The sequence below is a fragment of the Littorina saxatilis genome, linkage group LG2 (assembly GCF_037325665.1).
Source record: "Littorina saxatilis isolate snail1 linkage group LG2, US_GU_Lsax_2.0, whole genome shotgun sequence".
NCBI lineage: Eukaryota > Metazoa > Mollusca > Gastropoda > Littorinimorpha > Littorinidae > Littorina > Littorina saxatilis.
In genome coordinates this window covers 84,965,014-84,992,523 of record NC_090246.1, presented here as the reverse complement: position 1 = coordinate 84,992,523, position 27,510 = coordinate 84,965,014, and the positions used below count along the sequence as shown (strand labels likewise).

The window sequence follows — 27,510 nt, the reverse complement described above, 5'->3', positions numbered from 1 at the left end:
GGCTATATAACAGTTAACGATAGTAATATCACTTGCGCGCACCATGCCGCCGTTTTGCGAAACCCTCGTTATCTGTTATTCATAGTTTTAGCAATAGCGCGCACAAACGCGCTATTGATATAACTCTAAATAACAGTTAACGATAGTTTCGAAACTCTATTTAACAGGTAACGATAGTTTCGAAACTCTTTATAACAGATAACGATAGTTTCGAAACTCTATATAACAGTTAACGATAGTTTCAAAACCCTTTATAACTGTTAACGATAGTAATATCAATTTGGCGCACCATATCAACGATACGACTTTTTTTCTTCACATGTTTTGTGTTCATGTAATATCATGTTCCTTGTGGAAATCGAGCGGAGGTTTTCAGCTTCAAGTGTGTGATACTGGCCCTGTCGTGTCTTTCTAGTTTGTTGTCTTTATTCTCTGTTTTGGTTGTTAATAAAAAGCAAGTCCAAATATGATAAAGTTTCAAATAGATACCTTGATCATTTGATAAAAAAACAAAAACACGGAAGAAGCGCTTGAAATTGACCAAATGATCGCTACTATGACATCAAGATGTCTGTAACGGATTCTCAGTCAAACCTGTCAATAACGACCACCCAAGGGACCGACCGAAAGCGGTCGCTATGGACAGGTGGTCGCTATCCAAAGGTGGAAGATATTATAAAAACATAAAACCACTTTGTGGGGGGTCCTTTGGGTGCCCGGGTCGTAACTTGATGGGCAGGTGGTCGTTATCGAGAGGGTTTAGTCTGTTTTTGCGTATTTCAAAATTGTCAATAGAATGGCTGAGACGAGTGTACCCCCCTCTTTCCTTTGCCAGCCACCAAATACCTAGACGCAAGACCGGCACGGTTGGCCTAGTGGTAAGGCGTCCGCCCCGTGATGATCGGGAGGTCGTGGGTTCGAACCCCGGCCGGGTCATACCTAAGACTTTAAAATTGGCAATCTAGTGGCTGCTCCGCCTGGCGTCTGGTATTATGGGGTTAGTGCTAGGACTGTTTGGTCCGGTGTCAGAATAATAATGTGACTGGGTGAGACATGAAGCCTGTGCTGCGACTTCTGTCTTGTGTGTGGCGTACGTACCTTATATGTCAAAGCAGCACCGCCCTGATCAGTATGGCCCTTCGTGGTCGGCTGGGCGTTAAGCAAACAAACAAACAAACCTAGACGCAAAAAGCCACAGAGACACTAACATAGACACACACATTTAGACACACACGTTTATGTAAGTATAACTATAAACACACACTTTCATGAAAATGTAACGGGTTTTTTTCTCAATAATTAAACGTTCCTATAACATACAATTCTTGTTACATTAAGGCAAGTTTTGACTAAATGTTTTAACGTAGAGGGGGGAATCGAGACGAGGGTGTGGTGTATGTGTGTGTGTGTGTGCGTGTGTGTGTGTAGAGCGATTGAGAGTAAACTACTGGACCGATCTTTATGAAATTTGACATGAGAGTTCCTGGGTATGACATCCCCGGACATTTTTTCATTGTTTCCATAAATGTCTTTGATGACGTCATATCCGGCTTTTTTTTAAAGTTGAGGCGGCACTGTCACACCCTCATTTTTCAATCAAATTGATTGAAATTTTGGCCAAGCAATCTTCAACGAAGGCCGGGGTTTGGTATTGCATTTCAGCTTGGTGGCTTAAAAATTAATTGATGACTTTGGTCATTAAAAATCTGAAAATTGTAATTAAAATTATTTTTTTATAAAACGATCCAAATTTACGTTCATCTTATTCTTCATCATATTCTGATTCCAAAAAAATATAAATATGTTATATTCGGATTAAAAACAAGCTCTGACAATTAAACATATAAAAATTATTATCAAAATCAAATTTCCGAAATCGATTTAAAAACACTTTCATCTTATTCCTTGTCGGTTCTTGATTCCAAAAACATATAGATATGATATGTTTGGATTAAAAACACGCTCAGAAAGTTAAAACGAAGAGAGGTACAGAAAAGCGTGCTATCCTTCTCAGCGCAACTACTACCCCACTCTTCTTGTCAATTTCACTGCCTTTGTCACGAGCGGTGGACTGACGATGCTACGAGTATACGGTCTTGCTGAAAAATTGCATTGCGTTCAGTTTCATTCTGTGAGTTCGACAGCTTGACTAAATGTTGTAATTTCGCCTTACGCGACTTGTTTCTTTATTATGAACAAACACGTTAAACCGACCCAAGCCAGTAAGTTGAACAAAGACAAAAGAAAAAGAACACTATGCATGCATGAATGCATAATTATCGTCCCGATAGGGCCGATACAGTGCGACACCGCAATGTATTTTTCTCTGTCATTTTCGCATCGCTTCATCTCAGGTTAGATTGCCTAGGGGCCCCATTGTCGGCTGGCAAAGTTCGAATCAGAATAACGTGACAGAGTGTGTGTGTATGTTAAGAATGTGATATGGCGTACGTGTTTGAACACTGACACTGTCTGATCGCAGGTGTGGGTCGTTTTAGTGCTTTGGATTGCGATCATTCCCAAAATGTTTCTTAACTGACTGTCTGTTTGTTTGTCCGTCTGTGTGTCTGTCTGTCTGTCTGTCTGTCACTTTTTCTTTCTTTCTTTGGTGTTTTTGTCTTTGTTGTTGTTGTTGTTGTGGTTGCTGCTATTTCGTAGGGAATTGTATTATTGTTAGCAGAAAAAGACTGGAACAGAAAAAGAAAGCATGTCATTGTGACTGCGAGTGCGAGTATATACATATTCGGAACGTGTCCATAGTAGCGTTTGTAAACGTTTTCTTGTGTGTACTATGTGTGTGTATGTGTGTGTGTGTGTGTGTGTGTGTGTTTGCGCGTGTGTGTGTGTGAGTGTGTGTTTTTTGTGTGTGTGTGTGTGTGTGTGTTTGCGCGTGTGTATGTGTGTGTGTGAGTGTGTGTGTACGTGTGTGTATGAGCGTGTGTGTGTGAGCGTGTGTGTGTGAGCGTGTGTGTGTGTGTTTGCGTGTGTGTGTGTGTGTGTGAGCGTGTGTGAGCGTGTGTGATTGTGCGTGCGTGCGTGCGTTCCTTACTCTGTGTATGCGTGTGTGTATGTGCATGCGTGCATGCATGCGTGCGTGCGTGTGTTTTTGACTGCATGTACGTGTGTATGTGTACCATCTATTCATGTCTTCAAACTTACCCAACCGATGTATTGTAATGTATTGAAAACTTACCACTGTGCTCAAACAACAGCGCACAAGCTCTGAATATAAATAAGACAGGGACGAGAGGGGGAGAGGGAGGTGAGGGAACAAAGGCCGAGGAATTATGATTTATGATCTGTCACCAGCCCAATAGCCATGTACGTAGCCTTGTCCACCATTAGTGTAATTTTGTGTCACAGTGTCCAGTTGGTCAGTGAACATCACAGATCAAGTCGGGTCAAAAAAGAGGGAAGCGTGTCACCGACGCCCTGTGAAGCCGTTGCACTGATTAGTGTGATAGTGTAGGTGTGGCTGTAGTGTAGTGCGGGTCGTGTTGCTAATTGGTGTCATTAGTGTCTTTGAAGTCAGCGACTTCAAGGCTGGTCAGTGAATGGACAAGGTGTTGTCTGGCTTGGTATCGTGCGTGTGTACTTTTTTCCTTAGTTTATTCTTCTTCTGCTTGTGCGTTCATGGGCTGAAACTCCCACGTGCACTCGTGTTTATTTGCTGACGTATACACACGAAAAGGGACAAGGCACTAGCGGGTCTAGTGAATGTTTACGTGTATCAGTGGCCATTTTTGCTCCGCCATTTAGGCAGCCATATACCGATTTCGGGGGATTTTCTTAGTTCAGATACGATCGGCGTACACCTTTGTGCCATGTTCTGTTTATCTCGTCACATGTCCCCTGCACAACGTTTTTATTTATTCTCCATTTCATTTCTTCACGAAGACATCGGGAAAGAAAAATAAAGAGACTTTAAGTTTCACAGACAGACACAGGGAAAGGCATACGCGTTGGCATGCACGCAGACGATCAGATTTCAGAAAAGGACACAGATACATAAAAGACAGACAGACAGACAGACAGACACAGACAGACAGACAGACAGACACACAGACAGACAGACACACAGACAGACAGACACACACACACACACACACACTCACACACACACACACACTACTCACACACTTGCCACACCACGCCCATCGATCAGACCAAATGATAGGTATCAGTCCAGCCACATACGACCGTCACGCATAGAGAGAAAAAAAGCAGACAAAAATCAGTGGACCGTGACTAATCCCGACTGGTAAGGGCCATTGTACGCAGCAGAGCCATGCCTGCAGCCAAAGTCTCCCTCTCTCCAAGCTGGTCAAATCTCCCGTCATCCTCAAATGACAGGGGATCAGCCTTGTTTTGGCACTGCCTTTTGGCACTCTCCGCTCGCCATACTTTGGCTGTAATCAGCGCGCTGCGCGTTCTGTGCATGCTTGCTGAGCGATATTGTAGGTGCACATGGCCTGCCGTAGACTTAGTTTTGTCTCAGCCAACACGGCATCGACGCCAAATAGTGTGCAGAAGTGAAGTTTGAAGTGGCAGGACTGAAAGCCCCGTTGAGTCTCAGACTTTCTTGAGTCAAAGACTGAAAGTATGTATTTCCTTTTGCATGGACCGCAGTCAATCGTCACTGACAAATTAGCCTGACCAAACGCAGAAAAAGGAGTCAAATTTAAGAACTTACCAAATTAATTATCTCCACTAACGGTCCTTCGCGAAATTAATATGTTCCCTGAATGTGAAATTTGTTTTTCGTGAATTTAAATCGCATTATATTTAACTACCTATCATCAGTAGACCCCTCCCCCTTTTCAAACCCCGTATTTTCAGTTTCGGCCAAAGCTGGCCAGACCTCCTCTGCGCATCTTCCTACGCGCCTTCCCTCTGTCTCTGTCTCTCTCTCCCCCTTCTCTCTCTGTCTTTCTCTCTCTCTCCCCCCTCTCTCTCTATTCCTCCCTCTCTCTTCTCTGAGCATTTCCTACATTCCTTCTATATAGTTTGTCTATCTGTCTCTTTATCTATGCGTCTGTATGTCTCTCTGTCTGTATGTCGGTCGGTCTCCCCGTCTGTCTATCTATCTATCTATCTATCTGTCTATCTATCTATCTATCTATCTATCTATCTATATATCTATCTATCTATCTATCCATATAAATATGTTTTTACTTTTATTTTATAACCATGTAACACTTACTAACAATTGCAAGTGGTTTTTTTTAATTCTTTAGCAACAGTATGTTAGTCCCTCTTCAGTGTCAGGGCCAGATGTTAAAAAAGATCACTGCTGTTTCTTATACCCTCGTAAATAAAGAACCGTCATTGTCTATGTATTAAAAAAAACTGGACTTAAAACTTGCCGGCGTGTGTATAAGAACGAAACATACAGACAACAAATTCAAAACACAATTCGTAGTAAGACGTACGAAACATACAAACAACAAATTCAAACCACAATTCGCAGTAAGACGTACGAAACATACAGACAACAAATTCAAAACACAATTCGCAGTAAGACGTACGAAACATACAGACAACAAATTCAAAACACAATTCGCAGTAAGACGTACGAAACATACAGACAACAAATTCAAAACACAATTCGCAGTAAGACGTACGAAACATACAGACAACAAATTCAAAACACAATTCGCAGTAAGACGTACGAAACATACAGACAACAAATTCAAAACACAATTCGCAGTAAGACGTACGAAACATACAGACAACAAATTCAAACCACAATTCGCAGTAAGCTACTCTTACGTTGAAACTGAACACGTTGTAAGAAAAGTTGTAAGCGCGCAAGCCATACAACCAGAAGGCAAAAGGATTACATCTTTTGAAGCAGCGGTCAAATCCCCCCTTACCCTTTCTCTTGTCCTCGCGGCTTACCCCTCGACTATAGTTATTTGCTTTGTGTTGACAAGTTAAGTTACAAGGTACTCTGCTGCAGTCTACATTACTTAGCTACTGTTTCCCACTCGCTGAAAAGAAGGATTTGAGTTGGTCGCTGTTTTTGTATCGACAAACCCCGGGGGTTCTTCTGTTTGAAAAATAGCAAAAGGGTTGGAAGGGGGCGAGTCGGTTTTGAGAGCTCTGTCTCTCTCTCTGTCTCTCTGGCCTTTGGATTTATAGAGTTTAGCTTACTGTTTTTGTGAGAGGGGGTGTTGGTGAGGTTACTGGTAACAACAAAAAGATTAGGTTTTGATATTATGAACAGCACATTTGCACATTCAGGATTTTAATTAAAAAAATTGTTGATTGACCCATTCATGCACGCGTTCAAATCACATTTACACACATACGTGCACACACACACACACACACACACACACACACACACACACACACACACACACACACACACACTACTTTGTGTGTATAATATGTTCACTGCCATATCCATGGACCTCTCTCTCTCTCTCTCTCTCTCTCTCTCTCTCTCTCTCTCTCTCTCTCTCTCTCTCTCTCTCTCTCTCTCTCTGAGATCAAGAGTTTTAACCAGATGTGAAGTACGCAATGTGAAAGAGATGACGTTTTAGAACATTCTTTTTACAGTGATAGACCTGATTGTAAATACCTCTCCGTCTCCATCTGTCTGTCTGTCTGTCTGTCTGTCTGTCTGTCTCTCTCTCTCTCTCTCTCTCTCTCTCTCTCTCTCTCTCTCTCTCTCTCTCTCTCTCTCTCTCTCTCTCTGTAACAGAGCTGTCAACAGGAGGTCCGTTATGAATTCGCCGTGACCGTGACACGGCCTAACCTTTTGCGTCAAGCTATTAGCAAAATGCATCAAACCTTCGCTCTTTTCCCCTTTGAGCTGACACCTTACGCCCCCTGGGGGGGAGGGCTGTACCGCCTTCTTTTACCTGTCTTTTTGCACGCCTGTGGTCGCTGCCGCCTGGTGGGTTAAGAGTGGAGATTTTTCCGATCTCCCAGGTCAACTTATGTGCAGACCTGCTAGTGACTTAACCCCCTTCGTGTGTACACGCAAGCACAAGACCAAGTGCGCACGGAAAAGATCCTGTAATTCATGTCAGAGTTCGGTGAGTTATGGAAACACAAAAATACCCAGCATGCCTACTCAACGAAAGCGGAGTGAGCTGACTATGCTCTCGGAGTATAGTGTGGGGAACCCAAATGGGCAAACGAGCTCACACGTAACCAGAAAATTCTGGAACGCTGAAGAAGAAGAAGAAAAATGCACGCCTGTCGAGCCAGGTATAAGTTGCTGCTACCTCCAACCTCCCCGCCCTTAAAAAGACAGTTACTGAAAGCTTTTCTTATGGGGAATTCCGAGCTGGAAACTCTTATTACTGTAAAGCTAAGGAAGAGATGGTTTTACCAAAAAAATAGATGCTTTCACCAAAAGAAAAGATGGCTTGAGTGACAAAGAACTAAAGTACCCCCAAAAATTTTGATCCGCCAAAAGAATTGCTGTCTGAACAAAAAATAAAATAAACTGGCAAAAGCAAATATACTCAGGCAAAAGAAAATATAATCAGGCAAAAGATTTACTACTTCAGGCAAAAGAAAATATAGTTTGGTTTGTCCGTTTGTTGTGAGTGAGAACAACTCACTAAAATGTTTCTTTCTCTTTGCCCAAAACTGTCCACTCTGTCTTTCTCTTTCACCATGCCACGAACGTGTGTGAACGATAGACTCGTCGCAATAGGGATGTTGAGAGGAGGGATGACTTATACTTATGTTGCTAGGAGATTCGGAGTGACCAGGCAATCAGTTGCCTTGTGGCGAAGAAGGTACCAGCAAAACAACGGTAACGTTCGAGACCTGCCTCGCCAAGGACGGCCCCGTTCTCACTCACAAACAAACGGACAAACCAAAGGCAGTACTTTCATGCAATATTCGGGGATCAGCAGCAGATCTTTTGCAGGTTTCAAGTTCGGGTAGACGTGCCCCGAGAGTCAAAGAGTGCAGGCCTACCTGTTTACAGCACACACAGCGTGCACTGGCTGTCGGCAGCGTCGGCTAGCTTAGGCGTCAGTCTAGTAAACTCCAAAATGACACCATGCGTCTTTGAGGACCAATTGTGAAAAAAACTAAACAACCGAGAACATTCCGGGTTTTTTCCTCTTCTCAGGAATTGATGGTTCTATGATCGTACCACCCCGCTCTCCTGCAACTTTTTCCTATTTTGAGATATTAAATTTTAAAACATGTTAAGTTATTTTATTCCGTGAGTATATTTTTTGTTTGCAGGAGAAACTCGGGGTCAAGACTGCTAAATTGTAACAAATACGGTCTTAGCTGTCGTATAAAGCAATTTTTGTGTTATAAAAGCGTTAGCTGTGGACAGAAAGGAGTCTGTTTTAGGCGGCAAATTTAGAGTGAACCATGCCAAAAGTAAAAAAAAAGAGAAAAAGCCTAACGGTTTTGAGGTTTGTGTTTCTGCAACTCTTTTGACATGTGCAAGTTGTCCAGAGAGGGTGAATACAGCCAATAAAAAAAAATTGAGCGCTCTAGCGCCGTTAGTTTGTCAAAACAGGAGGTGGTCCATATTAGGAGCCGGTCCATATTAGGAGCCCTTCCCCTATATAGGCCTATATATATGTCACGATAGTTAAATAGAATAAAGTTTTGTTCCAGACATATACTTATTATTTATTCATTTTATATCCAACGTCACTGGCCTGTAGAACAGCATACCTGCTTACCATAGCTGATTAGTTCCGTTTGACCCGTTTTGTCATTCCAAGTTAAAACTCCACCGCGGCTTTCTCTCTCTCACCACCAGAAGAGCAAAGGGGGCAAAACTCACCGGTGTTCCGCTGTTCCAACAATTTCGCATCAGGGGGTGTGGGGTTCTAAAAACCAATGAACCTTGAAAGAAAGATCTCGGAAAGGGGAGGGGGTAGTAGTGACTAAACCGTTATGTGGACTGCACTTTAGATACATCTGAAACCACTCACTGACTAAGCCACAAGCAACTCCTACGGTCAGTTTACGACAGAAGTGTCCATGAAATCAAAAGAGTAAAAGTAAAATGAAAGAAAAGTGGTAAGAAAAATGCGGGTCAAATGACAGGAGGAGATGTACTGTTTATATCACGATTCAAAAGTTTATGGCTTTGTTTTGTTTAAAGTTTTTTTACCGTACAAGTAAGGCGTGCATATATTTTTATGACGACGATAATGCTATGTGGTCGTATATATTCAACCACTTTTTTGTCTTTGGTTGTTGTTATAGGTTTGGTTTTGATGGTGGTGGTGGTGGGGTGGGGTGGGGGGGGGGGGGTAATCAAATAGTTGCTTATCTTGTTGAGGGAAGGGAAACAGATGGGGGTGAGAGTGGGGGGTGGTCAGCATTATCTGAAGCCTTTGTGTTCGTAGTCAGTTTGTCTGTCTATTTGTCTTTCCATCGCGTTCTTTTTCCGTCTGTCTATCTCTCTCTGTCTCTCCCCCCCCCTCTTTCTCTCTCTCCTCTCTCCCCCCTCCCTCTCTCTCTCTCTCTCTCTCTCTCTCTCTCTCTCTCTCTCTCTCTCTCTCTCTCTCCCTCTCTCTCTCTCTCTGATGAACTGATCAAATATTGTACAATCTTTTGCACTACAATAAACGCGTCATAAGCCTACCTTTAATCAGTGTTGCTGCTGTTGTTGTTGTTGTTGTTGTTGTTGTTGTTGTTGGTGGCGGTGGTGGTGGTGGTGGTGGTAGTTCGTGTGTGTGTGTGTGTGTGTGTGTGTGTGTGTGTGTGTGTGTGTGTGTGTGTGTGTATGTGTGTGTGTGTGCGCGCGTGTGTGTGCAATATGAAGTAAACTCTGATTTTTACAAGTGATTCAAGTATAGTTCTTTCTGTTGCAGGTGGTGTCAAAAGCACTCTCTGTCCAAAAGTACCAAAGGTAAGTTAAAAGGAATTCTCCGCATCTTAGGTTTGTTTGAACATTCTGTAGACTCATTCCTCAGACTTTTATACTCCTGCTGTAAACTTACAACAAAAAGTTACAGTAAACGTACATTAGAGCTTGCTTGAAACAGCGAGTTAAAATTCACACATCTGGATGTAAGCCTGGTAAGACTTACATTCTTATCCATTTCAAACCTCCTTTTCACACACGGACTCACAGCTTTACATATAACTCAAATTACACATGCATAAAATATATGCCAAAAAGATCGCACACAAAGCACGCACAGACCACACACTCGTACACACATATTTGCGCACGCGCGAAAGTAGTCAGGCACGCATACAAATCACACACACATACACACACACGCACACATACACACACGCACACACACACACACACACACACACACACACACATACACACACACGCACACATACACACACGCACACACAATTAAAAACAACCTGAACTTGCTAACACCATCAGATGGATCATACACGTAAAGCTTAATGACTTTCTTTAACTGCATATTGCCCTTGGCAAAGCAGAATTCCAAAACTTAGGCTACAGGCGTTCATAACACGCGACACACACTAACAAATCTTGATGAAGTCGGAGCACTTGACATATGTGACAACAGCAAAACTCTGATGCCATATAATTATATTTTTAGTAGTTAATTGCAAAATTAAGACGTAAATGTTTAACTGACTTGAGACGGAGAAACTGTCTGTGTACTGCATACAAGAACTTAAAGCAAGGCCACACAATTTCGTTTGCGTCATTTTCTTTATTTTCTGTCTGAGAACAAACTGTCAAAGATCATCGTAGGATTAGAGCTTTGAATGTATGAAGGCTATTCTTTGGACACACACACACACACACACACACACACACACACACACACACACACACACACACACACACAGAGGAACGCAAACACACATACACAGACAGACACACACATACACACATACACATACAATCATACACAAACATACACACACAAACACACACACACGCACACACACACACACACACACACACACACACACACACACACACTATTAATGTCATTCAATCGGAAAGTCACTCTCTTTCTCATATAAACAGTTCAGCTCACTGTTTTATATCTGGCCAGGCTTTGACATAGGATAAGACCATCCCTCCACTTGGTCACATACCAAAAATGAACAGCCTGGGTGCTCTCTGTGAACAGTAGGAATTTTAATGAATTAATTTGTTAAAATCAACTGGTAACTCTTTAAAGGTCCTTGTCTACATTTTTATACCGAAATCGCCATTTGACCATTAAAATGCAGAGTCTATTATCTACAAATATCAACAATACACCCCCTTTCGATCAGGAAAGGCGAAGCCAGTGTAGCCGTTTGAAAATTCATTGTAGTATTCCAGCGTAGTACTCATAGTAGGATATCCTTATTTGGAAAATGCCAAGCGCAAAACTCCTCTCCAATCCCGTGCATTTCGTGCGTTTAAAAAAAAGCGTGGACAGCGCTCCAGTGTCAAACTGTTGCTGCACTTGTCTTGGGCGTGGCTATATTAAGCATGGTGACATGAATTTGATTGGTCAGTATTTTTAGGCAAGCACATGTTCTCAGCAAACAGAAAACAAAATATTGGAAGCGTGAGTCACGCTACCCAAAAATAAAATCTTTTTTTACATTTTTTTTTCCCATCACTTTTTTCCCCATGGTTCATTCATCATTTGACATAATTTTGTATCGAAATCTAACCATAAGATTATTGAAAAAAAAGCAAAAATGTAGACGACCACCTTTAAGAAATTCTTTCATAAAACAAATCCAATTCACCGCAGCAAGCTGTTAGGATGTTGATTTTTAGTGCGTGTCCAAATGGAGGGGTGGTCTTATCCCGTGTAAAACTTTCCCTTGACTCTTGGAGGTTTGCCGAATCATTTACACTGGAAGGACTGTGCCTTTAATCAATACTGAGTAGGTCACGTTAGACGCTGACCCGCACGAACAGTTGATTCGTCGCTTCTGGACTTCCTCAAACATCCCAATGGGTCAACAATGGCCAACACTTCATTGGTCCTTTTCTCCTTCTAAATGGGTAGAAACGGCCATACGGCGGTGAAATCCTCAGGGCTTCGCGCTGTTTTTGCTGGCGAGAGACTTGTCTTTTGGAGGTTTTCTTGCAGTTTTCGAAACTCATTTAGCGAGTGTAACATAAAGTCATGTTGGACAGACAACCTCAGCGGCCGTACACTGAAAGGGAAGCTAAGACTGCCCATTACAAAAATGTATAAGTGAATGAATACACAAATGAAAGCCCATTTTATCGCAGATATGCCTTTTTTTCAATGTTTATGCTTCGACACTTGCAGTAAGAAAAGACGGAAGATATTTCTGCCAATGAATCAAAATATCGGATAAAAAAACAGCTTTAGTGAAAGCAAATACATACATGTACATGGAGTCGTCAAAATTTAGTATCAAGAAGTGTTTCTCTGTTTTCTTTTCAGTCGCCTTTTTCTCGCGCTCTGAAAAGAAACATTCCTTTACACGATTCGAGTTCAACACAGCGGAAATGTCTTTTGCTGCGGTTTCAAAACATTTCAAAGACCAAACTGCTTTCGCGTTAATTCGAAATAACAGTTCAATACTTTGCATGGCGATGGCAGGTATTTAGAAGCGTCAGACCAAGACAGAAGCATACAAGCCAAACTCCAAACGTTCACAAATGGCAAAGTGTTTCGAGATTTCTCTATCAATGTACAGTACAAGATGAGGAAGAATGCCGATCCTGAGAATAAACTTGCAGGTAGCCTTCGCTCAGGAAATGGTACAGCGACCCTTTACAGATATTGCTGCGGAAGTGTAAAAGTAACCTCAAAGCCATTTTGAATTTGCAGTTTATCCTTCTTTTGATTTGAGATATGGTGCATTTTCACAAAAACACGAAAAATAACTTTGGTGAATTGTATAATTGGGGCGTTATTTTTGTGTTCAAATGAATCTACGAATACCCGTTGGAAGTCCGATACTATGCGGAAACGACTTTAGTTTTACTAACACATGCTTTACGCTTCAGTACGGATCTAAAGGTCACATTGGTACATATACGATGTCACGGTATCGCTATTCTGGCAATCAAACAGAAGAGCGATGTCCGTTACTGAAGGCCGGAAAGGGGGAGAGAGAAAAAGCCAAATGGCGAGCATAAAATACCGATTAAATCTCATTCACGCTTATAAACACTTTCACGCCTGTAACATAGTTTTCAAAAACAGGTCATTGAGCAGTTTTACGCTTGCAAAATCACTTTCAAGCAAACGTCACACGCTCCTCTAGTAAAACCGGCTGTTGACTGGATGTTTTGTCAAAAAAATAAGGTGCCTTCGAAAGTAAGATGCCCTTCATGGTGTTATTTGTAGTTTGAATTATTGGTATTGAGCATAACATTCGCATATGTGATTGAGTGTTGATGTTGATGTTGATGTTGAAAGTGAGAGAGAGAGAGAGTGTGTGTGAGTGTGTATGTGTGTGTGTGTGTGCGCGCGTGTATGTGTGGGTGTGTGCTTCTGTGTGTGTGTGTGTGTGTGTGTGTGTGTGTGTGAGTGTGTGCGTGTGTGTTTGTGTGTGTGTGTGCAAGCAAACACCGATCCCATATCCGCACGTTGCACAGAAGAGCTTGTCTCGTCACTCTAAATGCGACAGCTCGGAGTATATGGCATTCCGTTTGTCAAATAATTATTTGGATACTTTTTCATGTTTTTTTCACCAGTTTTAGCTAAATAATCATTATTTAGAAGCTCATGTGCTAAATAAGTAATTGTTTATAAACAATGTAAAACAATTCTAAATAATTTTTTGTTTACGTAAACAATTCATTATTTACCTAAACAATTCATTGTTTACGTAAATAATTCATTGTTTACGTAAATAATGATTTATTTACGTAAACAATATATTATTTAGACTTATATTACATTGTTTATAAAGAATCAGCAATGTTGCTAAATAAATCATTATTTACGTAAACAATGAATTATTTACGTAAACAATGAATTGTTTAGGGAAAGCAGTTTTCATTATTTAGGGGAATCAAGAATTGACTTCTAAGCTTCATTTTTTTCCTTTGTGTATATACTATAATTCAATACAAGGTATCTCCAAACATTATTTATCAGAAAATGTTCGTAAATTTGTTTATTTTACAAGCTGAAATTGCCGTACGAAAAGAACTGAATGCGAAAACAAACAAAAGGTCAAGGTCATAACCGGGAGTGTTTAGTGTTTGCATTCTCTCCCTTGAAGTTGTTGAAAAACAGTTTTCCGTCCTAAGTTTTCTGTTCTGTCTCAACAAAAACTTTCTCTTTCAATTTCTCTTACTGCATGATTACACTTTTTTTTTATCTGTAGGTTACACAACACAACACAACTTGGTATGAGCTCTGACGCGATGACGTCACACAGTCGTGTGCAGAGTTGTCCGGCCTTGCCTCTGGCATTCCGGCGGAACTCGCGACTTCTTCTTCTTCTTCTTTCTTGATGTGGAAAGTTTGTTTGACTGAGAAGGCAATACGCGAAATCTGCACTCTGAATCTTCCGCATTTATCGACATGGTCTCTAGTTGTAGTGTTAAACATTGCCATAACAGACAAGATAGAGATAGGGACAGAAGATTCTTTTCTGTTCCATTTGTTGTCAACGGAAAGGGCAAAGAGACAAGGGATTTGACTGCACGACGCGGGCGAGAATGGTTGGCACAGCTTCAGCTGAAGAATTTCAACTTTGAATCAACAGCTAGGAGATCTATACGTGTGCTCTGATCATTTTTTCAATGGTAAGTACTCATGCTTTTGTTCACCTGCCTTGGTTAGTCTGTGTTTTATGCAAGCTGTGTTGTGATGGTAGTGTGCGGACAGTCGGTCAGTCCTGCACCGAGTGCAGTCTATGACTGAGTGAGTCAGTCTTACACTTACTCTCAGTATAACAACTTATCATGGTTGCCCAAAACCATGACTTGTGAGAATGCCATAGGTGTGAAATACTTGGATTTGATAATCAGAATTTATTTGAACACTAAATGTTCATTGTTGATACAACTTTATAGTTCAGTTTTAAAGGGTAGATCTGTGTCTAGATTTACTCATTCATTTTGTTTGGGTGACTTATTTTTAAAATAACTCCCAATCCATTATTTACAATACATTTGCCTTTTATTTATTTTGCAGGGCAACCATCTGTGGGAAGTAAACGCCTCCTTTGAAACTTGGGTATGGTGCAGGGACACAGCCTGACAGCCAACAAGGACAGTACCAGAGACTCAAGGAGAGGAAGAAGCTTGTGGGGAGTGAGTCAACTCCTTCTCACCCTAATTTAGCAGAGGATACTGTTGATGGCGACGGTGAAGGTACTTCGGATACAGCAGAACTGGCTGCTCCTCTTCCCGAGAGAGGTGACTGTGGTGGTACTTACTGCCAGACTGAAACCTATGACAATTTTGCCTGGATTTCTAAAGATGAAGAAAAGCAGCAACGGGATGAACTAAACAGGCTGGTGCTAGAAACTCGGGAACTTAAAGAAAAAAATGACACTTGATTCTTTGAGGGACAATGACGATACTGTACGATATTTTACTGGGATTTCTAATTTCTTCACACTTGTTACATTATTTGATTTTCTTGCATGGCATTTGCCAACACACTCGCGCAGAGCACTGACACAGTTTCAAGCTCTCATTCATGCATATACGCCTTAACACACCTCTGCAACACCTGGCATACATCTTTTCTGTGTCAAGAACAACTGCCAGCAAAGTTTTTCACGAGACTGTGCATGTCATGTACCACAGACTGCGGCCACTTGTTTTCTGGACAGACAGGCGAAGTATAAAGACAAGTCTACCGCCACAGTTCCTTCCCTATCCATGGAACAGAGTAGTCATCTTGAACACACACGGCCAGTACCGTGTAACTGGCCTTGGCACGGAACGATCCAAGGGGGGCAATCTCAGTCATCTCAAAGAGGGAAATCCAAACGCAATCCGCTTTGTTCGATTTTATGGGCTTGGACGATAGAGAAAAATAAGAAAAGCAAAAGCTGGAGTCCAGTCTGGATGAAACTGCTATCAAGAACGCAGAATTGATTTTTTCTGAGTTTTATTTTAACCGTAAGCGCCATGTTTATCGGAGCAGGAAACTCTTCCATAGTGAGGCCCCTTTGTTGGTTTCACTGCGGCCGCATTGTGAACAGCAGTTAAACATGGCGCTTACGGCTAAAAAAGAACTCAGAAGAAATTAATTCTGCGTTCTTGATAGCAGTTTCGTCCAGACTGGACTCCAGCTTTTGCTTTTCTTATTTTTCTCTATCGTCCAAGCCCGTAAAATCGAACAAAACGGATTGCGTTTGGATTTCCCTCTTTGAGATGACAGATTGCCCCCCTTGGATCGTTCCGTGCCAAGGTCAGTTGCACAGTACATGTACTGGCCGTGTGTGTTCAAGATGCAGAGTAGTGTCCATTATTGACTGTTTTGAAATATATTCATTGAGAGACCCTCCAGTGTTGATGCTAGTGCACTCACCTGGTCAAACTACAAGCACAACAATACAATTAAATACCTAATATCAATTACACCTCAAGGCCATATTTCTTTTATTTCTAAAGGGTGGGGTGGGCTTTCAAGTGACAAGCACATCACTGCAAATAGTGGGTATCTAGACAATATTGTACAAAATGATGTGATTTTGGCCGACAGGGGATTTGACATTAATGAACTAGTGGCTATGAGAGGTGCACAAGTGAAAATCCCTGCCTTTACAAGAGGGAAGAGTCAGCTTACAGCTTATGAGATAGTCAACACGCAAACCAGCTAATCTGAGAATTTATGTTGAGCGAGTTATCGGTATTCTTTGTGGAAAGTACAACATTCTGAACTCTGATATTCTGACTGATCTTTTGTTTGCAAGGGAAGAGGAAGAAGTGGTAACACTGGACAAAATAGTCACTGTATCATCTGGGCTTGTCAATGTTTGCACTGGTATCATATATGATTCTTGCTGTGACGCTGCATAAACACAGCCTAGTGAACTGAAGGCATTGTTTAGACTAGAGAATATGTTAATTAAACTGTGGTGTATTGTATCTGATTCTGATGTCTCGCATGAGCAGACTTAGCAATAGTCTTTCTGTTATGTTTTCACTGGACGGAATCTTGAATTTGAAGATGAAGGCATTGTTTAAAGAATGTGTTAATTAAACTGTGGTGTATTGTAACTGATTCAGGTGTCTCACATGAGCAGAAGCAACAGTTTTTCTGTTATCATGTTTTCACTGGATGGAATCTTGAATTTGAATATACATGTGTATATGATCTGACCTGCTGCTATTTCCTTCCAATTCAAGAGCAGATTTCACTCTTTCTATCACACACACACACACACACACACACACACACACACACACACCACTTTAACATACACTTTGAAATCATTTTGCATAAATGTGACATGTATTGACACAACTGACAAAGGTTGAATTATGCTGATTAACCTCAAAATAGCTCTACACAGGAAACAAGATAAGGAGCATTGAAAAATTAAATGGCCTACACTTGAAATGCGAGCACACATTTAAACTACCAATAACATGTATGCAACTGCAAGCAACACTGAACATACCACTACCAGTATTGCAGGTATGAAGCCAAAGTGAAGAACACTTTCACTAAATGTTCAAAATTGAAATAACATACTGTGGGTATGTGAGTCATTAACTATTCATTATGATCAATAGACCTGTGCGCTTTTTTGCAGAAATAAGTGTGTTCAATTTTGTTGTCATCAAAACACAACTAGTTGATGATAGAAACTAACTTTCAGTTCCACTGCCAATTTAAACACTGTATTACTTGACTGTACCGATGCAGAACTATGCTGGACCACACACTCTTATTTGTTCCCTAAATCAAGCAGCCAATCCGTGTCACTGGAAACATTGAACAAGGAGAATGAACAATATACCTGGCTGAATAAGTTGCTCATGATTCTTTGTTATTCACAGCAGTGGATGTAAAACAATCACAACATAAGGTCCTGTATGCATCATAATTTATACTTGTAGCACTTGATTTTGTATTGTGGTCCGTGATCCTAAACAAAATGTATGTCTACATCTGTGCATGATTTTACTTTAAGAATAAAATGAAACAAGAATGGAACAATTAATGACTTCTCTGTGAGTGTGAACTGTGATTTAAAACATTGCATGCTCTCTTTTCTCTCCCTCTCTTCTTCTTCTTCTGCGTTCGATGTATTCTCTCCCTCTCTACAACTTTAATACTGCCACTTTCCTGTGTGTACAGTCATACATGATGTTTGTTTTCCCACACACATGAGCAAGCGAGTCTGGCATTGTCACTGTTTCTTGCTGCGTTTCACAGCTGGTGTTTGCAGCTGCTCCTGGTTCACATCCACTGCTTGTAGAGGCTCAGCTTCTCTGTCCAGCCAGTTTCCAACTAGCTCTGGAAGAACTGCGATTCTGAACACTTTCAAAGCTTTCTCCACATGCATTGCCCAAAAATCAGTCAGGCAATACTCGGACAATAACTTTATCCACAGTAGTCCACACCATGAAATCGCAGTAGGAGGAACCGGTCATAACAATCTGGCACTGTACTTGACTAAAGAAAGTATTGGTGGTCTTTGCGCAGACAAAGCATCCCCTCACTGTTAGATTCCAAACAGAAATGGCGGTCTGCCACAGCACACTCAACAGCTGACTCCTTGAAGGTGAAGGGACGTACGTGTGTGCAGGTTTCTCCAACTCCGGCCATGCCGGTTTCTCCAACTCCGGCCATGCAGGTACAGTGTGCTGCCAGTATGTTGACATCAGAAGTGGCGATGATCCAAGGAGAAAGTGCTGGTTCATTAAGGCGGTGTGAATGAAGAATCTGAAACATAAATTGAAGGTCGCACAAATCAGCATTCAGCTAGGTCAATTGAATGAATATAACTCTAAGACGCACATAATGTGCTTTACAATAACCTTAACAATGAAAAGTAAACAACAGATTTTTAACTGAATATGAACATGAAGCTCATTATAAATATATTTTGCAAGCTATTTCAAAATATAAATATATTCAAGACTATCTACAGCTTTTGTCGTAGTCCAGAATACAAACTGAAGCAAAGAATATATTAAAGACAAAGCCTCAACACAATATCCTGAACTGCAACTTGTGATAGCTTCAAGTCGGCGCTGGCAGTAGCCAGACGACGATAAAGAACTAGCTGCGCACCCCCCACTCCGCTGCAACAATACCAGACATCTGGATGACTTGTTCTACAAGTGCAGCGTAACAGACAGATACAGATACAGATATATCTGCAACACAAGACAGAGAACACTCACGTTCATTCATTATAAACTGAAAGCACATTCTTACCTTTGCAGAAATGACAGAGTTCTGACAGCCATCAGGGCTGTAGCACTTGACATCCCTCATATCACCCAGCCAGAGACAAAAAGTCGGTAGGAATCCAAACTGTTGTAAGCTTTTCAGCTGCTCACATGTGTTTCTGTATGCACTCTTGCAAAGCACAAAATAATTTACGATGTTGATGTAACTCAGCTCTGGCAGATCGTCCGGATTTGCTGACCAGCGCCTGGTTGAGAATGTCATACGGATCATTCCCGTCAATCTCCAAAATCTTCTGGTGGTATCGCCGCCCCTCCTCTGTACAATCGCTCAGAATATTTTCGCTTCTCGCCCGATCGCAATGTTCTGCATGAGGCAAGGGAAGTTACTCCAGATTCTTCTCGGAACGCGTCGGAGGCATTGTTTTCCGTTTTTCAACGGTTCACAGCTGTTTTTACTTTTCTCTTTGAAATGAAACGATGAAAGGAAGAGAAATGGAAAGACAGGCATGTTGTTGGGACATAAACAGAACAGAGAACATAAGGGGGAAAAAAAAACTGTTTCAACAACTTCAAGCAAGAAAATGCAAACACTAAACACTCCCGGCAGGGAAACACCTTAATTGACCTTGACCTTTGACTGTGTTTGAGATCAGTTATTTTCGTACTCGGCTTATAAAATAAACAAAATAATATCCAAACAACAGCTATTTAAAGATAAGAGTGTGTGGAGAGACCTTGTATTCAATTATAGTAATCACTGAAAGACATAAAACTTAGTTCAGAAGCGAATCCTAGAAACCCCTAAATAATGGAAAATGTGTTGGCTAAACAATTCATTGTTTACGTAAATAATTCATTGTTTACGTAAATAATGATTTATTTAGCAACATTGCTGATTCTTTATAAACAATGTAAAATAAGTCTAAATAATATATTGTTTACGTAAATAAATCATTATTTACGTAAACAATGAATTATTTACGTAAACAATGAATTGTTTAGGTAAATAATGAATTGTTTACGTAAACAAAACATTATTTAGAAGTGTTTTACATTGTTTATAAACAATTACTTATTTAGCACATGAGCTTCTAAATAATGATTATTTAGCTAAAACTGGTGAAAAAAACATGAAAAAGTATCCAAATAATTATTTGACAAACGGAATGCCATAGGAGTAATGTACAAGGCCGAGTGAAAATCAATCATTGCAAAGTGTGATTCCTCACTGAACAATGTCACGGTCGACAGCAGAGCACGGAGAGAAAGAAAACATAAGTGATCAAAGATGAAAGAGTTTGGCCCGGAGCTCAACACTTAATGGACATTTCCAATGCAATTATTTCTAATGACTGAAGAAAGAAAGTGTAGAACATGTGTGAGTCACTGTTAATAACTTGACAGTTGTTGATTTTTGTCATGGTGAGGACAGACATACAGCTGTAAAGTACTGGGCAATTTCTGGGATTAAATACAAAGAAGTTTGGAATAGCCAAGACAATGTTTCAGGCGTTTGTGTAAATAATGCTTGGTGCTGCTGGATGCTTGAATGAAGATATGCCGAGAACAACTGCAACTGCAGCAGCACCAGCAGCACCAGCAGCACCCGCAGCAAATTAGATAATGAACACTAAACAGAGCAGCACACATTAGGTAAACTACGCCAACAGTCGAAGAACAAAACATCAGTTTGAACACGAGTGAAGAGAAGCAATGTAAGAAATGAATAACACGATACGTGGCATACGAACAAAAAGCCTTTGGGGACGTACGCACAAGCACTTAAAAAAAATTTCACGAACAGAATATTAAAGGCACAGTGCAGCTCACAGCCTTCGTTTTGCGTTTTTGTTGCAGCTGAGTGCATTTACAGTTCAAAAATCCTCCTATGGTAGTAAAACAAACCCAAAACTACCCAACGACGACATCTGTGAAGCTCGACAGTTTCTTGTTCACGCGAGTGCATAAATTAACCTAGTTATTACGTGGTGTTTGGTCGGAGTTCGATTCAACTTGAGTGATTCCGGCCTCCATTTTTGTTTTACACAAACTCATGATGACGTCTGACATAGTTTGCTAGTGACGTGTCTTTTTGTGCATGATGTGGTGATCTACCGGATCTAAATTTAGATCCAAAAATAGGTCAAGACCAGCCGGGTCCGAGTACGAAATTAATTCGTAAAAAAATTGCAGTTCTTGACTCTTTGGGTGCAAAACGGATAGCTGCCTGAGGTATGACTAAAAGCCCCAGGGGCTCCGTGCACCTGGATTTGACAAGTTCAGTACCTTTAAGGGTCACGTAAAACAATGAAGGCACTTTCTCCTGTAACGGGGGACCAGGTAGCTCAGTTGGTACAGCACTGGGCTCAAGTTGTCATCCACGGGTCATGGGTCCTAATCCACAACGGGACGGACACGGGTCAAGTTTTTGGGTAGACCCAGAGAAGTTATCCATGCCCCACCCTCGTGTCACCACTGTGGCACGTCAAAGACCTGTCATTCTGCCAGAAGTGCAGGTGGCTGATCACACCTAAACACACACACACACACACACACACACACACATACACACACACACATACACACACACAAACACACACATACATACACACACACATACACGCACACGCACACACACACACGCACACACACACATACACGCACACACACACACACACATACACACACACACACCCACATACACGCACACACACACACACACACACACACACACACACACACAGATCTGGGTAGCGCAACTCTTGTTACTGTGATGAAGCGACCCGAATTTTTCCAGCTACGAGGATAATAAAAATACTGAAAATGAAAACAAAATCGCCGTCTTTTCCTTTCTTTCCTTTCCAAACAGTGCTTTACCCCTTACTATTCCTCAATATCACACGCCTTAAAAAGCAAAGCACCAAAAAGAAGACACACATGCGGGGATATAGCTCAGTTGGTAGCGCGCTGGATTTGTATTCAGTTGGCCGCTGTCAGCGCGAGTTCGATCCCAGGTTCGGCGGAAATTTATTTCACAGAGTCAACTTTGTGTGCAGACTCTCTTCGGTGTCCGAACCACCCCCCGTGTATACTACATTGGGTGTGCACGTTAAAGATCCCACGATTGACAAAAGGGTCTTTCCTGGCAAAATTGCTTAGGCACAGTTAATAATTGTCTACCATACCCGTGTGACTTGGAATAAGGCCGTGAAAGGTAAATATGCGCCGACATGGCTGCAATCTACTGGCCGTATAAAATTTCATCTCACACGGCATCACTGCAGAGCGCCTAGAACTGTACCCACGGAATATGCGCGATATAAGCGTCATTGATTGATAATGGCTTTTACTTTTTGGGAACGATGATTTAATTCGATGAAACATGTATCACACATTTCTTGGAGTCTTCTTCTTTTTCTTCTTCTTCTTCGTTCATGGGCTGAAACTCCCACGTTCACTCATGTTTTTGCACGAGTGGATTTTTACGTGTATGACCGTTTTTAACCCGCCATTCAGGCAGCCATACGCCGATTTCGGGGGAATTCTTGGAGTAATCCTCCCTTTCTTATTATTCCAGCAACGTGTACGCGGCATCCACAGACAGTCTGAAAGACGACAGCAGTCGTGACGGTGATCCACTTCTGGAGCTCCTGTGCTGGCTGTCTAACGTGGTGTGCATCTACAACCACCTCACTTCCGCCGACTTCCGGGCCCACTTGGCGGCGCCACAGCCTCCCAATGACGTCATGGAAAGCGTTCAAGAGCTGTGCAGCAGTCTGGAGGAGATGATCAGCTTCATGTTCCAGCAGTCTGTTTACTCTATTACCAAGGTGAACTTTTTAGCTTTACGTTCGAGCAGACTGTTTACTCTATTGCCAAGGTGAACTTGTACTCATGTGAATCATTTCACATTGTTGCAGATTGTCAGTGGTAACAGTGTGTGTGTGTGTGTGTGTGTGTGTGTGTGTGTGTGTGTGTGTGTGTGTGTGTGTGTGTGTGTGTGTGTGTGTGTGTGTGTGTGTGTGTGTGTGTGTGTGCGAAGAATACATTTCACTGAGCCTATATCCTAATGACTCAACCATACCCTTACAAAAGTTATCAAAGTTCAACATTTCATTTTGGCATGTACTGATAAATTCAATAACAAATCAGGGCTGTACTTTGTGTTTAGAAATCCACGCCCCCCCCCTTCCCCCCCCCCCCCTTCCCCCCCCCCTTCCCCCCCCCCCCCCCCCGACTGTAAATTGAAAAAACCAAATCTGGACAACTCTGATGTGTTGATCAAATCAGATTGTATCACAAACATATTGGAATTACAAATCTTGCAAAAACAACGCAAGTCAGTAATTGAACGTCAAGCAAAAAAGGACCAGAGAAAAAGGCAACAGTATGGCAATCCGAATGGTGCAAAAGTCCCTTTTAGCTCTTGATGTCTAAATAACACATTATTTAGCTAAATAACGCGTTATTTAGCTAAACAATGCTTTATTTAGCTATATCATGCATTATTTAGCTAAATAATGCATTGTTTAAATTAAACAATGCATTATTTACAGATACAGAAAAAAGAGAGCCCAGAGCACTAAATAATGCATTGTTTAGCATAAATAAGAGATTGTGTTTGTAAATAACTCATTATTTATAAATAATTACGCGTTTTCTCTAAACAATATATTATATGTAAATAAAGTGTTATTTAAATAAATAAAATATTATTTAGATAAATAAAATATTATTTATCTAAATAAAATATTATTTAGATAAATAAAATATTATATGTAAATAAAATATTATTTATCTAAATAAAATATTATTTATCTAAATAAAATATTATTTAGATAAATAATTTATTATTTAGATAAATAATTTATTATTTAGATAAATAATTTATTATTTAGATAAATAATTTATTATTTACTGTTTTTGCCTTGAAATAGTATTATTACACTAAATAATGCTTTATATAGCTATATAATAGGTTTCCGCTATATAATTCATGATTTGGTAAATAATACATTATATACCGTAAATAAAATATTATATACCGTAAACAATTCATTGTTTAGCGCATCGCGAAGCCGTTTTTTCTCTTGTTGTTTTTTTCCACGTGTTTCCGTGGATCCACGAGAGCTCTGTTGATTCTCAAACTGACCAATCAGACAACTAGCATCTGTACACTAATTAAAGTCCCATTGTTGAGTGTGACGAAAACTCGTGGTGACGATTTTAAAACATGTTGGGTCACGCATGGTCCAATCTTACATGGTCCAATCTTACATGGTCCAACCTTACATGGTCCAACCTTACATGGTCCAACCTTACATGGTCCAATCTTACATGGTCCAACCTTACATGGTCCAACCTTACATGGTCCAATCTTACATGGTCCAATCTTACATGGTCCAACCTTACATGGTTCAACCTTACATGGTCCAATCTTACATGGTCCAATCTTGCATGGTCCAATCTTACATGGTCCAATCTTACATGGTCCAACCTTACATGGTCCAACCTTACATGGTCCAATCTTACATGGTCCAACCTTACATGGTCCAACCTTACATGGTCCAATCTTACATGGTCCAATCTTGCATGGTCCAATCTTGCATGGTCCAACCTTACATGGTCCAATCTTACATGGTCCAACCTTACATGGTCCAACCTTACATGGTCCAATCTTACATGGTCCAATCTTACATGGTCCAACCTTACATGGTTCAACCTTACATGGTCCAATCTTACATGGTCCAATCTTGCATGGTCCAATCTTACATGGTCCAACCTTGCATGGTCCAACCTTGCATGGTCCAATCTTACATGGTCCAACCTTACATGGTCCAACCTTACATGGTCCAATCTTACATGGTCCAACCTTACATGGTCCAACCTTACATGGTCCAATCTTACATGGTCCAATCTTGCATGGACCAATCTTGCATGGTCCAACCTTGCATGGTCCAATCTTACCTGGTCCAACCTTACATGGTCCAACCTTACATGGTCCAACCTTACATGGTCCAATCTTGCATGGTCCAATCTTACATGGTCCAACCTTGCATGGTCCAACCTTGCATGGTCCAATCTTACATGGTCCAACCTTACATGGTCCAACCTTACATGGTCCAACCTTACATGGTCCAATCTTACATGGTCCAACCTTACATGGTCCAACCTTGCATGGTCCAATCTTACATGGTCCAACCTTACATGGTCCAACCTTACATGGTCCAACCTTACATGGTCCAATCTTACATGGTCCAACCTTACATGGTCCAATCTTACATGGTCCAACCTTACATGGTCCAATCTTGCATGGTCCAATCTTACATGGTCCAACCTTGCATGGTCCAACCTTGCATGGTCCAACCTTGCATGGTCCAATCTTACATGGTCCAACCTTACATGGTCCAATCTTACATGGTCCAATCTTACATGGTCCAACCTTACATGGTTCAACCTTACATGGTCCAATCTTACATGGTCCAATCTTGCATGGTCCAATCTTACATGGTCCAACCTTGCATGGTCCAACCTTGCATGGTCCAATCTTACATGGTCCAACCTTACATGGTCCAACCTTACATGGTCCAATCTTACATGGTCCAACCTTACATGGTCCAACCTTACATGGTCCAATCTTACATGGTCCAATCTTGCATGGTCCAATCTTGCATGGTCCAACCTTGCATGGTCCAATCTTACATGGTCCAACCTTACATGGTCCAACCTTACATGGTCCAATCTTACATGGTCCAACCTTACATGGTCCAACCTTGCATGGTCCAATCTTACATGGTCCATTATATATATGGACCATGTAAGATTGGACCATGTAAGGTTGGACCATGTAAGATTGGACCATGTAAGGTTGGACCATGCAAGATTGGACCATGTAAGGTTGGACCATGTAAGATTGGACCATGCAAGGTTGGACCATGTAAGGTTGGACCATGTAAGATTGGACCATGCAAGGTTGGACCATGCAAGGTTGGACCATGTAAGATTGGACCATGCAAGATTGGACCATGTAAGATTGGACCATGTAAGGTTGGACCATGCAAGGTTGGACCATGTAAGATTGGACCATGTAAGGTTGGACCATGTAAGGTTGGACCATGCAAGGTTGGACCATGTAAGATTGGACCATGCAAGATTGGACCATGCGAGATTGGACCATGTAAGATTGGACCATGTAAGGTTGGACCATGTAAGGTTGGACCATGTAAGATTGGACCATGTAAGGTTGGACCATGTAAGGTTGGACCATGTAAGATTGGACCATGTAAGATTGGACCATGCAAGGTTGGACCATGTAAGATTGGACCATGTAAGGTTGGACCATGTAAGGTTGGACCATGTAAGGTTGGACCATGTAAGATTGGACCATGTAAGATTGGACCATGCAAGGTTGGACCATGCAAGGTTGGACCATGTAAGATTGGACCATGCAAGATTGGACCATGTAAGATTGGACCATGTAAGGTTGGACCATGTAAGGTTGGACCATGTAAGGTTGGACCATGTAAGATTGGACCATGCAAGGTTGGACCATGCAAGATTGGACCATGCAAGATTGGACCATGTAAGATTGGACCATGTAAGGTTGGACCATGTAAGGTTGGACCATGTAAGATTGGACCATGTAAGGTTGGACCATGTAAGGTTGGACCATGTAAGATTGGACCATGCAAGGTTGGACCATGCAAGGTTGGACCATGTAAGATTGGACCATGCAAGATTGGACCATGTAAGATTGGACCATGTAAGGTTGAACCATGTAAGGTTGGACCATGTAAGATTGGACCATGTAAGATTGGACCATGTAAGGTTGGACCATGTAAGGTTGGACCATGTAAGATTGGACCATGTAAAGTTGGACCATGCAAGATTGGACCATGCAAGATTGGACCATGTAAGGTTGGACCATGTAAGGTTGGACCATGTAAGATTGGACCATGTAAGGTTGGACCATGTAAGGTTGGACCATGTAAGGTTGGACCATGTAAGATTGGACCATGTAAGATTGGACCATGTAAGGTTGGACCATGTAAGATTGGACCATGTAAGGTTGGACCATGTAAGGTTGGACCATGTAAGATTGGACCATGCAAGGTTGGACCATGCAAGGTTGGACCATGTAAGATTGGACCATGCAAGATTGGACCATGTAAGATTGGACCATGTAAGGTTGGACCATGTAAGGTTGGACCATGTAAGGTTGGACC

General features: G+C 41.4%; 1 protein-coding gene and 2 long non-coding RNA genes across 3 annotated transcripts in view; 2 read left to right on the top strand and 1 right to left on the bottom strand.

Annotated features, from left to right (window-relative positions):
• LOC138954579 (ras-interacting protein 1-like) overlaps positions 1 to 27,510 on the top strand; it is a 50,806-nt gene that overhangs the window by 4,621 nt on the left and 18,675 nt on the right. Inside the window, exon 4 of the mRNA XM_070326390.1 lies at positions 22,840 to 23,115. Within this exon, the coding sequence (XP_070182491.1) occupies positions 22,840 to 23,115 (276 nt within the window). The remainder of the gene's footprint in view (positions 1 to 22,839; positions 23,116 to 27,510) is intronic.
• LOC138959981 (uncharacterized) lies at positions 13,877 to 18,083 on the top strand. Its single transcript, XR_011453855.1, has 2 exons — positions 13,877 to 14,704; positions 15,096 to 18,083. It is a non-coding gene; the product is annotated as an uncharacterized lncRNA (long non-coding RNA).
• LOC138959980 (uncharacterized) lies at positions 17,351 to 20,162 on the bottom strand. Its single transcript, XR_011453854.1, has 2 exons — positions 19,311 to 20,162; positions 17,351 to 18,812 (listed from the first exon to the last, which is right to left on the bottom strand). It is a non-coding gene; the product is annotated as an uncharacterized lncRNA (long non-coding RNA).